At 43.0% G+C, this 13,551-nt stretch overlaps 1 protein-coding gene across 1 annotated transcript in view; it reads right to left on the reverse strand.

Moving 5' to 3' along the window:
* Positions 1 to 1,824: 1,824 nt before the first annotated feature.
* Positions 1,825 to 13,551, reverse strand: part of LOC147747725 (uncharacterized) — a 62,848-nt gene continuing 51,121 nt past the window's right edge. The window contains exons 2-3 of the mRNA XM_086955344.1: positions 4,071 to 5,453; positions 1,825 to 2,772 (exon numbers count right to left, since the gene is read on the reverse strand). Coding sequence (XP_086811470.1) covers positions 2,006 to 2,772; positions 4,071 to 5,163 — 1,860 coding nt within the window. The 5' untranslated portion in view covers positions 5,164 to 5,453 and the 3' untranslated portion in view covers positions 1,825 to 2,005. The remainder of the gene's footprint in view (positions 2,773 to 4,070; positions 5,454 to 13,551) is intronic.

Genomic DNA, 13,551 nt, shown 5'->3' on the forward strand with positions numbered 1-13,551 from the left:
ACCCGGAGGATGCATTACACCCAAGACACCACAGGGTGCAGATAGTAATACAAGAGACAACTGAATGCTCTTCCCAATATCAATCACTGAATTGAAACTTTTGTTAAGGCAGCCCCTGTCCTTTTAATGCCCAGAGCTGCTTAAAAAAATAGATTTTTTAAGGAAAGGGGACATTTTGCATTTTAAGGTGCAGCGGGGACTTAAAAAATAATGGCATTTAATGAAAGCACATACAAGAATTTTAGACAGCTGCCACTTCCAGGCCTCCATCCATTCATTCGCATTGAGGCACAAAAGGGCTCATATGTCTTGCATATTAACAAGGATGACATTTTTGCGTTTCCCGTAAATGCAGGGTTTGCAATGCAACTGATCAGTACGTGAATTGCAGCAACAACTAAGGTCTGCTTGCAATGTAGTCAGTGCATAAAAACCCAGACTACTTTGAGATATAAATTGTGCACCTTGGACCCGTAATTCTTCTTGCAGTTGCAAACGATGGGTTTTACTTTGGAGTGCAGATGTGTGCATTTTAGTCTTTCGAAGCACCCTTACAAAACAGTGCTGCAAGGCAACGTTGGACAGTCCATACTTTCTTTAGTCTTCCTTTAGAACTTAGAAGGATCCGAAAAAAAAAAATACAAATTCACATTAATGCAATGATAGGCACCCTCTGATCCCTGACGTGTATCACCCAATGGTAGATCATTTGGTCATATTACTACTCTGCCATGATATAGATTTCGAAATTGATTATTCATCAACTGTATTAGGGAGATTGACAACTGTCTGCATACTGATTGTAGTATTGTTTTACCTGCATGTTCGGCAGGAATTGTTCATGATCATAACAAGGGTGACCGATGCAATTATTATCCTTATGCTCCCACAGGTCATTGTAGGACCTACGTCTATTATATTGCAAAATAACCAAATAAAATTTGTTTAAAAAAAAAAAAAATCACATTCATGAATGCATATGTGGGAAGGGACCTTACATTTTTGGTTCCGATGCTGTCCCAACAACAACCTGGTAGAGTTTACCATATTCACATGTTCATGAGGAAGAAGTAGGAGAAGACCACCGACCATGACCTCCTGCTTCTCCGATGTTCTGAAAGGCACTGGATGCTCAGGCACATACTTCTAACCTAAGAAATACTCGTGTTTGGATTAAAATACTGTTACAGAAAGATACATTGAGGTTCTGTTGTTTAAGTGACTGTTTCAAGACAATATGCATCAGTGAGACATGGACATAAACTACACTGTGTGATTAGTATGAACATTTAACCAAGAAAAACAATAAGACAATCCCATATCCTAGAACACCAGAAGCATGTATTTGGGATGGAGGAGAAAGAGGTGTGACGAGGAAAGCAGCATGTGTAGGGGAGCAGAAAGCAGGGTACAGGAAGGTCAATTCAAGTCGGCGGGTCAGGGGAGAAGCAATGAGAAAACACACAAACAATTGTGGTAATGTTTTCCAAGTGAAGGGCCACTGGTAATTTTTTTGGTAAGAACATTTAAGCTCAGCACGCAAATCCTGACCTACAGTGTCAAAATTTAGATCCTAGTGTTACCAAAGGAATATTGTTAGTATGAGGCACAAAACGGTAAAATGGCTCGCAGCCAACAGACAAGCGGAATCAGTTGCAGAACTTCAGCAAATAAGGCACAAAGAAGCGGAATGGTGAACTCAAGATCCAAGAGTAAATGGGAGTCAGTGGTCAATTAATATAGAAATATAGAGTTTCACAGTCCCGCCGAACCATGGCAAAAGCCAACTGACAAACTTAAAAAAGAAAAAAACAGAAAACCCTCTTATTTTTCACATAGGATTGTATTTGGCTTTGCAGTATTCTGTTAAAAATGTCTCATATCACCAGGCGACTTCAGAGTACAACATATTTTTTTTAAACTGAAAATAACTTCTGAAAGTGCAAAGTGCCTTTCGATCAGTCCCCCTTCATTGCCCTAAATTGAGTCCAGTTGTTTCGTGAAGTTATGGGCAACCTCTTGACTCTATCCTCTCCACAGGGTGCACCGGGAGCACCACGTGGGAAATGCGGCTCCACAGTCCACCTAGCTTGTCTACATCCATGTCATTGTAGGCACTGGGGGTACTGGAGCTAACAAACTTTCTCCACAGAAAGTCTCTCACTTTTTCTTCCACTTCCCGGAGCCCAATCCCTGGAGGCAGCTTCTTGTCGTCCAGCAGTACAGTCAGCACTAATGCCACATTCTTGAAGGCAGCATTCTCATGATCACAGTACTTGTAGAAGATCAGCAGAGATCCAGCAGGCAACTGCTCGAAGCGGTGGATCACTGCAGCTCGACGACCTCCCTGAAACCCCAAGCTCAGATCTTCGTCCACTTCCAACTTGGCGAGGTCACTGTTCATTGTAGTTTTCCTGGTTCCATCAACGGAGACTGTAGAAGACTTCAGTGAAGATGCATAGGAGTGTGCTACCCGTTCACTTAGGCATTTTAAGGTTTTCTCTCCATCCTGGGCAGCAGTGAACATGACTATTGCAGGCTCCAAATGATGTGTGGAGTTGAGATGTTTCTGGAGCAATTTTTGGCTCCTCAACCAGAGGCCTTGGTTTTGGCCAGGAAAGTTGGTCTGCACACGTTGAAACTCAGCCAGGAATTCATCCAATGCTGTGCTTTTGGAAGGATTCATTGGCTGGGCAGAATAGTAGCTACTGCTGTAGAGTGCTGTTGCACATGCCGCCAGGACAGCTATGAAAATGGGGATGACCCAGGTACCTGGGAGAAACGGAAGAGATGAGAAATTGTATATTAGAGAAGTCGGACAAATGTGAACAATCCTCCGAGCCTTCACTTCTTTAGATTATAAAATAAAACCCTACAACAGCATTGACCTCTGGCATATATGACACAAGGCAATGTATCCAAGCTCTGAATCACAGGACAAAATAATCAAGGATGACATCATTGCCAAGCTTCTCTGGATATCGACCGAGCCCAATGTCACAGCGACGGAACAAAAAGAATATGGCAGACTGTTAATATCACTTTTGGGGCCTGATGTTAAATAAACCCAACTAATGACCTACCAATAAGATTGCTTATTTATTCCCCCTAAGAAACAGGCCAGATATGGTTTCCTTGGTAAGGTTGCATATCAGTTGACCAATGAATATCAGTGATCTTTTTTGCATTTTTTTATCTTTAAGGGAGTAATAGAAAAAGAAACTGTCTAAAGATGCAAAGCATAGAATGAAACATTTGTGGAGGAAAGGAAAGGAGAGGGAAGGATAGGAAGCAATGGAGGGATAGCAAAGCGCCATGTTCGTGTCAAGCTAGTGTGATATTGTTAATTGCAAGCACAAGGCAAATACAAGAAATAAAGAAAAAGAAGACGCACTGCTGCCTAAGCGTTGGAGCAATATACTTGCAAGGAAAAAAGTGAGGAAGGAAAATAACAGTTGGTTGGAGTAGGAAAGAGAAACGGTACAGGGCAGGGGGCAGTAGCCAGCATTTCTTCCAGCTTGTGCGTCCGCCCGTGTAAGATCAGATAACTTGTAGGGCTGATAAAAAAAAAAAAAAAAGTTAAATGGAAAAGTAGGTTCCAGCTCAAATTGTGGGAGTCATGCGAAAAAATGCGAAGTTGATGGTAGAAGGACCAAAATTAAATGAAATCAGAAAAGTGGAGTATCATACGCATTAGGGGGGTGCACAAATTAAGTTTGCATGTTTATTGCCAGCCACATACCACTCATTCATTCTAATGCTACCCAAGTGCATTGTGAAGCTGTTTATGAACACAAGTGAAATTGACCCAAAGTCGTCCATCACTCCCTATTTGGATTGCCCTTCCTCTATAGCTTCTCTTCTCACCTGTACACTACAATCTCAAGGGACGGAGGCATATTTCTGCCATTTGTTGTTCAATACTAATAACTGTTATTTAAGTCCCTGGACTCCATCCCATTTTTCCTACAGCTCATCCGTTTAGGCCTTCTAACACAACTCAATCGTTGCACATCAGTTCTAACATACAGGACACACTACGATTCAACTACAGACTTTTATTTCCTTACCATAGCCTGTGTTGGTAGCTTGCACTTCCTGGAAGTCTTCCTTCTTTGAGTGATTTTCTGGATGCGTAGCCTGTTTGCGTAGGATCCCATCAGGGTCCATGTTTTGTCTCTGTGTATCTGAGCTGGAGCCATATGGCCAGAACTTCCTGTCACCATCTTCTGATCTTGAGTCTGGAGGAAAATGTGCCTCTGGTAACAGAGAATCCTGATCATTTTTTATTTCAGGGTCTGCTGACTCCGTAGATTCCTCGGAGGTCAGCGATCCAAGACTTTCTGGGAACAAGGCATTCTTATTTGATATGTCTGGTACAGATAAGTCACTATATTCCTGGCCTGCGGGTGGGTTGGGTAAAAGGTCCGCCTTTAGAGTGGTAGCTTTTTCTTGTGAGGCCTCGGTTTCTTTTTTAGTTGTGGGTGCATTCATCTGCTGGTTTAGTGAACACTTGCTCTCGTTTTTACTTTCATGGCTAAAGGCCCCCGTGGCATCTTGTTCTTGCTTGGCTATAGATCTTTCAGACTCCGGTGCAATATCTGTTCCTTGTGATCTCTTTGCTTCTTTTTCCTGGTTAGATGCATCTCTGCTGTTCAACTGCGAGGCAGTAATTGTATCTTTGTTGCAAGCAAATGGTTTGTGTTCTAACTCCTCTGCAGGTTTGATACCTTGGTTGGAATCACATGTATTCTCTGGCTCATGGACAGTATCTCCTTCTTGGGAGCCCTTTGTTTCATGCTCAGCTGTGGGTGAACTATTAATTTCCTCTGTAGGTTTAGAGGCATTTTCCTTTTTATGCAGCAGCTGGTCAACATCTGTGTCAGGATTATCAATGACTGTAGAAGTATCCCTCGACTCCTGGCTTGGTGAACACCCGCTCCCACTTCCTGGTGATCCTTCCGATTCACAGTGAGCGTCAACCTTCGTGTCTGTATCTTGACTGGCAGCAGATCTGTCTGCAAAATTCTGGGAAACCTCGCTTACCTGGAGTTCATTTGTTTCTTTGTTGGGATTATCTGTAGGTTCACTGCCCAGCTTTGTGGTCACTGGTGAAGAACATGTTGTTCCTTTTTCCTGGGTGGCTGTTGGGCTAGTTTCCATTTTAAGACGAGTAAAATTACTTTTCAGCTACTGTGTGAGTGGACGTCTAGGCTTCTGAGTTCATTTATCAGTGCGTTCCTTTTCGTGGTCTGAGGCTCTACTTCTGTTGCTTGTTTCGGCAATAGTGTCAATTCTTTGGAATGCAATATTTCCTCTAGAACGTTACAGAAAATCAGTGAATCCCTTGCCCAAGGACACAGATTGTATTCTTCACCAGTAGCTACATGTTCCCTTCCGGGGGCGGGGGGGAAGTCTTCCACAACTACCTTGGGCCACAACCTCCTTGGAACCTGGTGAAAACAAAATTCAAGAACATTATGCAATTGACTTCTTGGAAATATCTGTAAAAAGTATTTATCGCAAACACTGTACGTGGCGAGTTTTAACAATCTGTTTTTAGGTTGAGCCTGGGCAGCACATGCGCTGCGAAGCGTGCTGTATTAGAGTATGGACATGAAGTACCCCCACTCTCAGCCCGTATTTGACATTGGCTTGTGTAAATGTCCTTCGTAAATGCTTGCTTTTAATTTGTTATTAGGCTTGTTAGTCCCTCCTTACTACCGCCTTGTCTTCATCCGTAACCTCCCATGAGGACTGGCCATTGTACTTCTGTTGTTACACGGTACGTCTTATTTAGTCTGTAAGCACTATTTTCTTTAATGAGTTTCTCCTACTGCAGGCACAACATGCTTTATTGCAGCCATCAGTACACCATGCATGCTTTCACTTTCCAAACAGCCCGGCACAATGGCGGCTGCTTCTTAGAAATGAAATAGGTCTTGCATTTACAAAAGTTTGAGCTATTGGCATTGTAAATGACAATGGCTTTTATTTATGTGTTAATTATCGAAACAGATGATTAAAAGGCATAGCCATTTACAATGCCAATAGCTTACACTCTCGCAAATGCAAGACCTACTGCACTGCAAATGCTCGTTTTCCTTGCGACTGCTTTTTGTGACTTAAGGTAAACATACAGTGCTACCAATTGCCCCAAGATGCTTGTGCTCCGATAACGGCGGTGCTATGCCCTCTGATGCACATTCTCTTCAAAGGAGACTGTCCGAATCCAGACAGATCCTCAGAGCTTCCGAAGTAGCATACATTGGTAACTTAGTTCCATACAAAATCATCTAAAGAAACACACTTCTTTCTGCTCTCTGGCATATATTACAGCCAACAAAAGAAATTGGCTACTTTTTGTATTTAATTTCTTACTAGGTTATCATGTCTACAGAATCAACCGGTCTTAAGCATCTTTGAAATCAGCTGGGTTGTCTAATGATCGACTAAGGAGGTGAAGACAATCGACAGCCACATTTACACACAGCAAAATCTCTCATGATTACAACCCTTGACTTTAGATCATTTCTGTCCAGACTTAATCTGATTTATTTTTTCTAATCTTCATGGTATTTAAGCTTCATTAGCTTAATGTGCCACGCCTAACCCCTGAACTGTCACCAAGACCAGCTATTTGCACGGCTGTCATAAATGACAGAATTGGGGAGACACTCAGAATATACTACATTAAATCTTTTGTTTTTAAAATTAATACTGCAACAAACTGACATCAATCTGGATTTTTGTATCAAATTTTGTAAAGATTGAAAACTGGGTGGTTTGTTTATTATCTCTACATACACCAAGTTTGATGCAGTTGCTCGCCTATTGCTAGAACCTGTATTTGGGTTGGATACCAAGCTGTGTTTGCAATATAGAGGGGCCAAAGAATTAGGTCATTTGATGAAGTCATGAAAAAGCAGCCCATCATCTTGGTGTGGACACTTGATTAGGAGAGTGGACTATGATCGCAACCAATAAACAGAACAGGTTTTGCACAACTGTACCCTCGAGGCCGAGGTCAGCTTTGTCTTAAAGGCGGGGCTGGTATTTTTAGAAAAGAAAATTGTAACAAATGCAAAAGTGAGGACTTAAATTATCGTAGTTTGGCGTCTGAACAAAAAGCTGCCTTTACTTCACAAGCTGCATACTAAACACCGCCTTACTAAAATCTTGAGAACAAGGGACATCTACAATTGTACAAATGAAGTAAGAGCCCATACAGATTGAAGTCAGGAAGAATAAAAACATGAAATCACCACTGCGATGCATGTGCAAATGTGAGCATGCACTGGGGGCAAGGCAGAATGCATATTATTTGGCGTACAGCTAACTTTCCAGCTGAAAATAATGAGATTCTTGGAGCCCCTACTGTCCCTCTCAAGCATCCTGCACAATTCGCCCAAGAACTGAAATTTTGCGACCTGCAAACATAGGATCCTGATTGGAATGCACTTCTGTTTTGGCTAGTGTACTTGCAGGTCTAGTTTCTATTTTGAGAGTGAGGTCTCTTCCCTGGGCTAGTGACCCTTTCCAACACAGTTGGAACCAACTGCCAGGTATTCATTGCCCCGTCCCTAGCCGAGGTGAAGATGTAATCCTTTTTGGCTTGGCTTCCCATTTATGTACCTGCTGGTTGAGCCCACCATCTTTGCATATCCCTGGTGCATGGGTTTCAGGACCTGCCAGGTGGAACTAAAATGGTGTGTTCCTCTGCTCTAGTGGTATGCCTAGAATACTGCAGCTCCTGCAGCTGGTCATAACAGCCAGGTGCACCATAATCTTGCCTGCAGCTGGTCAGACCATGGCAGTGGGAGTATGGCACGAGTCCATATCTAGTGGTGAACCCAAGTGACAGATACTGCTAAAGGCCTCAGATGGTTGTACTAAAGACACCCACATAAAGGCTGTGGTGGCCCTACTACGCTTCTGACCTCTCGCTCTGCCAGCAAGCCTTGAGCACTACTGGTGTCCTGCATGAATGAAGTGATGACAATGAAGTCTCGCCTAGGCAGCGCATGTGCAGTCTCCTCGAGACATGCCTCAGTTTAAAAGGACTTCAGACTTCTGATTTGTCAGCAGTTCGATCAAATACATAACTTGGCGTATCTTACTGCAAGTTTCTGAAAAATATATAGCACACATCATTGAATGGGTATGGTGCATTACTGTAAATTTGAGCTGTGTGCTAACCGGTGTAAGGAAAATTCCATTGAACTAAAATGATACTTCTTAAAACACAAAAACGTTTGTGTCTATAAATCTGAAACCGATTCCGAGATAAAGGCATACCACTTTGGACAGGAAGTTGGTCAGTATACACCGTTGTGCCTTTTTCACATTTCTGTTTATATTAATTGTAATGTTATTGAAGCTACTCATTTGTTCACTAAATTCTCCCACTCCATGTAAATGAAAATAATGTAACTTCTTGTTCTGTTTTCTTTTGGCCTAGTGATATTTATATTTGAATTTTAGACGTGCACCTGTCATCAAAGAGTCATAATGGTTCAACTGTAAAATATTTATTCTTCCCCAAAGTAGAGATAGTATAGATTTCAAAAGCCCACTTTGAATATGTGATTTGCACAGCATGATAGATTACTGGGAAAAAGGTTTCACAACATTGTCTTTTCAGCACAATTTTGTTAAGTTTATGGAAAAATGTTTTTGCAGTTAGTAATTGATCCTATTGCTGCTCAAAATTAACTTGTTTCAGTCATACCAACTTCATTCATCCCAGACTGCCTTTACTTAGTGGCATTAGAAGAGTAGTGTCAGCCTTGCCCCGCAGGATTGTTGTGATCCATTCACATCCATTATAATAACCAAACAAGAACACAAATGTACTCCACACCACACAGTTCCACAACTAACAAATCCAATCCAACCCATATAATTTCACTCCACACCACATACATCCACTCCAAACCTAAACACATGGGTAGACATTGTAATTTACAATGCCAATAACCATAACTCTCATAAATGCAAGACCAATGGCAGTGCAAATGCTTGTTGACTCTGCCTGTAAATCTCTCATTGTGTGCAGTCCCTTCGGTTACAAGGACCACTGTACCAAAAACTTCTCACATACTGGTCTCAACACTTGGGTGGCATCAGTCACAGCTAAAAGCACACATTTTGTTTTTTTGTTCGCTAAATATTTTATTTTGTGCTTCCATGCATTGCTTATCTTTGTTCTGTTTTTCATTATGTATGTCCTAGTCCATCGTTATTTTGCACACCATGCCACCTCAGTTTGGACCTGGCTATATGCAACTCAGTCTTGACCCTGCCTCAGGACTGGTTTTGCCCTGGTTATGGGATCAGCCAGGCATAGATAGCTTGGTTCCAGTGACACAGTATGCACAGGACCAACCTCTGGGCCTACCCGTCCCACTTAGGGCAACATACTAAAGTATACAACAAGTGATGGATAGGATGAAACTGGACCTGGGTTGCTTGTGTTCCAGTTCAGAGAGAACCTGGCTTGGCAGTTCAGGCTGGTCTATACCCATTGGAGCAGGGTCAAGACTGATTTGCATATAGCTGGGTCAAAACTGAGGTGGCATGGCATGCAAAATAACTATGGCTTGGGATGCAGCCCCGAGTGATTACCAGAGGCCAAGATCAATGTAAGCATTCTATCCATCACTTTATGCATACTTTAGTATCCTAAATTAACCATACTGTTTTCTCGAGATGGGTAGCTAAAGTCCTCAGCTTCTGGTGCTATTAAATATTCATTTACTTGGTTCAGGCAACCGCTTAACTTTGTCAGTTTAGCTCAATTTGCCCTATCATAGGTAAAGCTCCTCACCTGTGAACAATGGTGATGCCTTTGCAAGAGAGTATCGAGCAATGGCCCAAGGGGATGTACCCATCCAAAAGCATAGCCAGCGCCAAACCATGTTTGCAACTTAGGGCCATTCAAGTTTATGTATGCCAAATTCATGTTTTGCCACAGTGATGCTTATATTGGCATCTAGTTATGCCAAATTCATGTTTTGCCACAGTGATGCTTATATTGGCATCTAGTTATTTCTTCACCTAGAAAAAACAATAAAATTCAGATCACACATTAATAGAATTTAAACCTACTGGTACTAAAACAGATTGTCAAGAGGCACAAACTGACAACGGTAAGCCCAATTATCTTTAAAAGAAGTTAGAGAAAATAAGAGGGGGTGGTGGTAATCTGCACTATAGTCCAAGTGTAAACATTCCACAAAGCACAAAGACTGAAAGGGCAGACAGACTGGCCTACAGTGTTACCGGTGTTAAATGGCCATGGACATGTATACCCAGGGTTACACAGAGGCCGACACATAAAGGGAAAAGAGTGAAATCGTCCATCACCAATTAGAAGGATTCTGCCATAAGGACGTCAACCAATGACTGGATTTTGACAGCCACACCCATGAAGATTTCCTCCAAACCGAGACCAAACCGACCCTGGACTGGTCATGAGGCTTGTGCCACCGGCCCTCCCTTCAACAGCTACAGGTGAGGCTCCACTGTTGCAGAGAGCCTACTCCTCCGGTGGTATTTTTGTACTGCCCTCCAAAGATTATGCCCATGAATACCTCGGATGTTTATCAGACTATCTGGTGTCTCCAGACTAGGAGTCTCTACACCAGACAGAGTACAGAAATTATGTTTTAAAAAATCCAGAATGGCCAGCAGTTTTTAGCCTTTTCCCTCCTACTGTATCCCTCACATTGAACATTGGTATGATAGCTGAATGGGTTAACACCACTGCTTTAGAAACCAGTGCACACTCTGAAGTCCTAGGCTTCATCGAATGCGGCCAACTCGACCTTCAACTCTCCCATGGTCAATAAAACGAGTGCCACAACGTTTCATCTACTTTAAATGCTGCTATTAAGCTGTGCTGCGGATACTGATCACTTTGTAAAGCCCTGGTCTGATGAAAGTACATGGATAGCTATTATTCATTTGGCATTAACACATTTGGAATCAGGGCATGAGTCATGGGGTACACACGAGTGGACGGCGTCCACCCACGTTTTTCACAAGGTGAACGCCGTCCACCCTGCCAAGAATTTGGCCCCCACTGAATAATGTGCTAAACTCGTCCCAGTGTAATTCCCAAACACCGGGACACTTTCGGCAGCGCTTGCACCTTGTCTGCTTTTCATCTGCCATAACGTGCAGGCCTGGACGGGGATTTCTTATTTAAGACTCCTGCTGGTCCCATTACAAAGGCCGAATTTGGGGGGTCATCAGTCCTCCGTTTGTTCAAGTCTCTTGGCTGGGAGCAGTCAGGAGCCTCGCACATGATGCAAATGCAGCAGAGGGGAAACAAAGGCTTACACCTTGTTATCACTTCACACATACTTAAGGGAGGCAGCTTTTCACTATGTTCAGTCCCTGTTTAGGAGATATGGATGCACTGTAAGAATGTCAGATGTGTTGGTCTTTCCCAGTATTTACACAAAGCAAATTGCATTTATATAGAGCTTACTTTCCCAGAGAAGGCATTTAAATAATTTAAGTACCACTATTTTTTCTTGTATAGCCCTACTCATTCCAATGCAGGGTGTCAGAACGCTTTGCATCAACAGGTGCATATTACATGTACAATAAATTATATGTTAGTAAATGAATGTACAGGATGTGTTACATATAACTAGATTGCAAGGTGTAGAAGCCACACATCATCTTCCATAGCTCACTGTCCTATTATCCTCACAGTGCGCTCAAACGTACATGATAGACCTGCTAAACATATATGTGAGGGCTGTATATGTGATGTCACTTTTTGTGATGCCACTTCCTGTAAAGTCGGGGCTTGTGATGCCACTTTCTATGATGTCAATTCCTGTGATGCCATGTGTGATGTCATGCCCCGTGATGTCACATGCATACTGCCAGACTAGGTCAGTCCCCCACTTCTTTTTTTTAGGACTTGTGCCCAAATTCTTGGCAGGGTGGACGGCGTTCACCCTGTGAAAAAAGTGGGTGGTCTTTGTCCACCCGGGTGTAACCCCCGACTCGTGCCCTGGACACAGACAATCCAATGAAAGAACCTCACAGACACCCCCACCACAAATGTTGCACTTCAAGGGGTGCCCATTTTCTTCTGATCTACAGATGCGTTAAAATCCTACTATCCTTTTCCTGTGGTAGTGCAAGCAGGTGTGGGACTAACAGCTACCCGTACAGCAGCAGCGCCCCCTTGTCACTCACACACCGTTCGTAGCCAGGCCTACAAGCCTATCTACAAGGTCACGGCACACAGCAAAGGAAGGATTCTGACCCTGCTGCTCACAGCAGCTCTTAAGAATGTTCACAAGTGCAGCAACAGGACCGGAAAGGCGCGTTGCGCGTCTCACGCTGCATGCACATGCAGACTTTTCCCAAAAGCTTGGTGTGCCGACTTGAGGATAACATTTTTTAATGTGAAATTAAAGAATCATCAACACACAGCTTAGAAGTGTCTTAATGATCTATGTCGTTTATTTTAAATTTTCACGACTAAATATCGGTTAATCAGTTACATCATACATATTACATTGATCAAGATATTGCGTTGATGCCGAGACTCAAACCTGGTTCCCGAGCTCCAAAGTCGGCAGCTCTGTTTTCCCAGCTCATATTTTAACAAGCATTTGCAATGCAACAGGTCTCGCATTAGCGAGAGTTTAAGCTATTGGCATTGTAAATGACAATGCCTTTTATGTATCCGTTTTGATAATTAACACATAACTAATGCCAATAGCTCAAACCTTTTTAAATGCGAGACCAAGTTCATTTTAAAGAAGCATATTTACAACAAGAGGTGGTGAGGGACAGAGTCTCTGAATTAAGCAGAAAGCTCTCACCCAGTCAAGAGATCAGGGCTAGATCCAACACCGTTTTTTAGCTCACTGCACCATCCCAGTTTCAGAACCTGGCTGTATGCAAATTAGTCTGTTCCTGTCCCAGTGCATGATGGGAACAGGGCAAACCAAACTACAATAGCCAATTCTTACACTGGGAAGGAAACAAGCTCCCGGGGACCGGTTTCTGGCATTACAGCCGTCTTCGGCCCGGTTTGCTTGAATCCTGATGGTGCAATGAGCAAGGGTCTCACATCTGAGAATACCCTTCCACGCTTAGGGTGGACAAAAATATTTACAACAAGAGGTGGTGAGGGACAGAGTCTCTGAATTAAGCAGAAAGCTCTCACCCAGTCAAGAGATCAGGGCTAGATCCAACACCGTTTTTTAGCTCACTGCACCATCCCAGTTTCAGAACCTGGCTGTATGCAAATTAGTCTGTTCCTGTCCCAGTGCATGATGGGAACAGGGCAAACCAAACTACAATAGCCAATTCTTACACTGGGAAGGAAACAAGCTCCCGGGGACCGGTTTCTGGCATTACAGCCGTCTTCGGCCCGGTTTGCTTGAATCCTGATGGTGCAATGAGCAAGGGTCTCACATCTGAGAATACCCTTCCACGCTTAGGGTGGACAAAAATATTTACAACAAGAGGTGGTGAGGGACAGAGTCTCTGAATTAAGCAGAAAGCTCTCAC

The sequence above is a fragment of the Lissotriton vulgaris genome, chromosome 1_1 (genome assembly GCF_964263255.1).
Source record: "Lissotriton vulgaris chromosome 1_1, aLisVul1.2, whole genome shotgun sequence".
Classification (NCBI taxonomy): Eukaryota; Metazoa; Chordata; class Amphibia; order Caudata; family Salamandridae; genus Lissotriton; species Lissotriton vulgaris.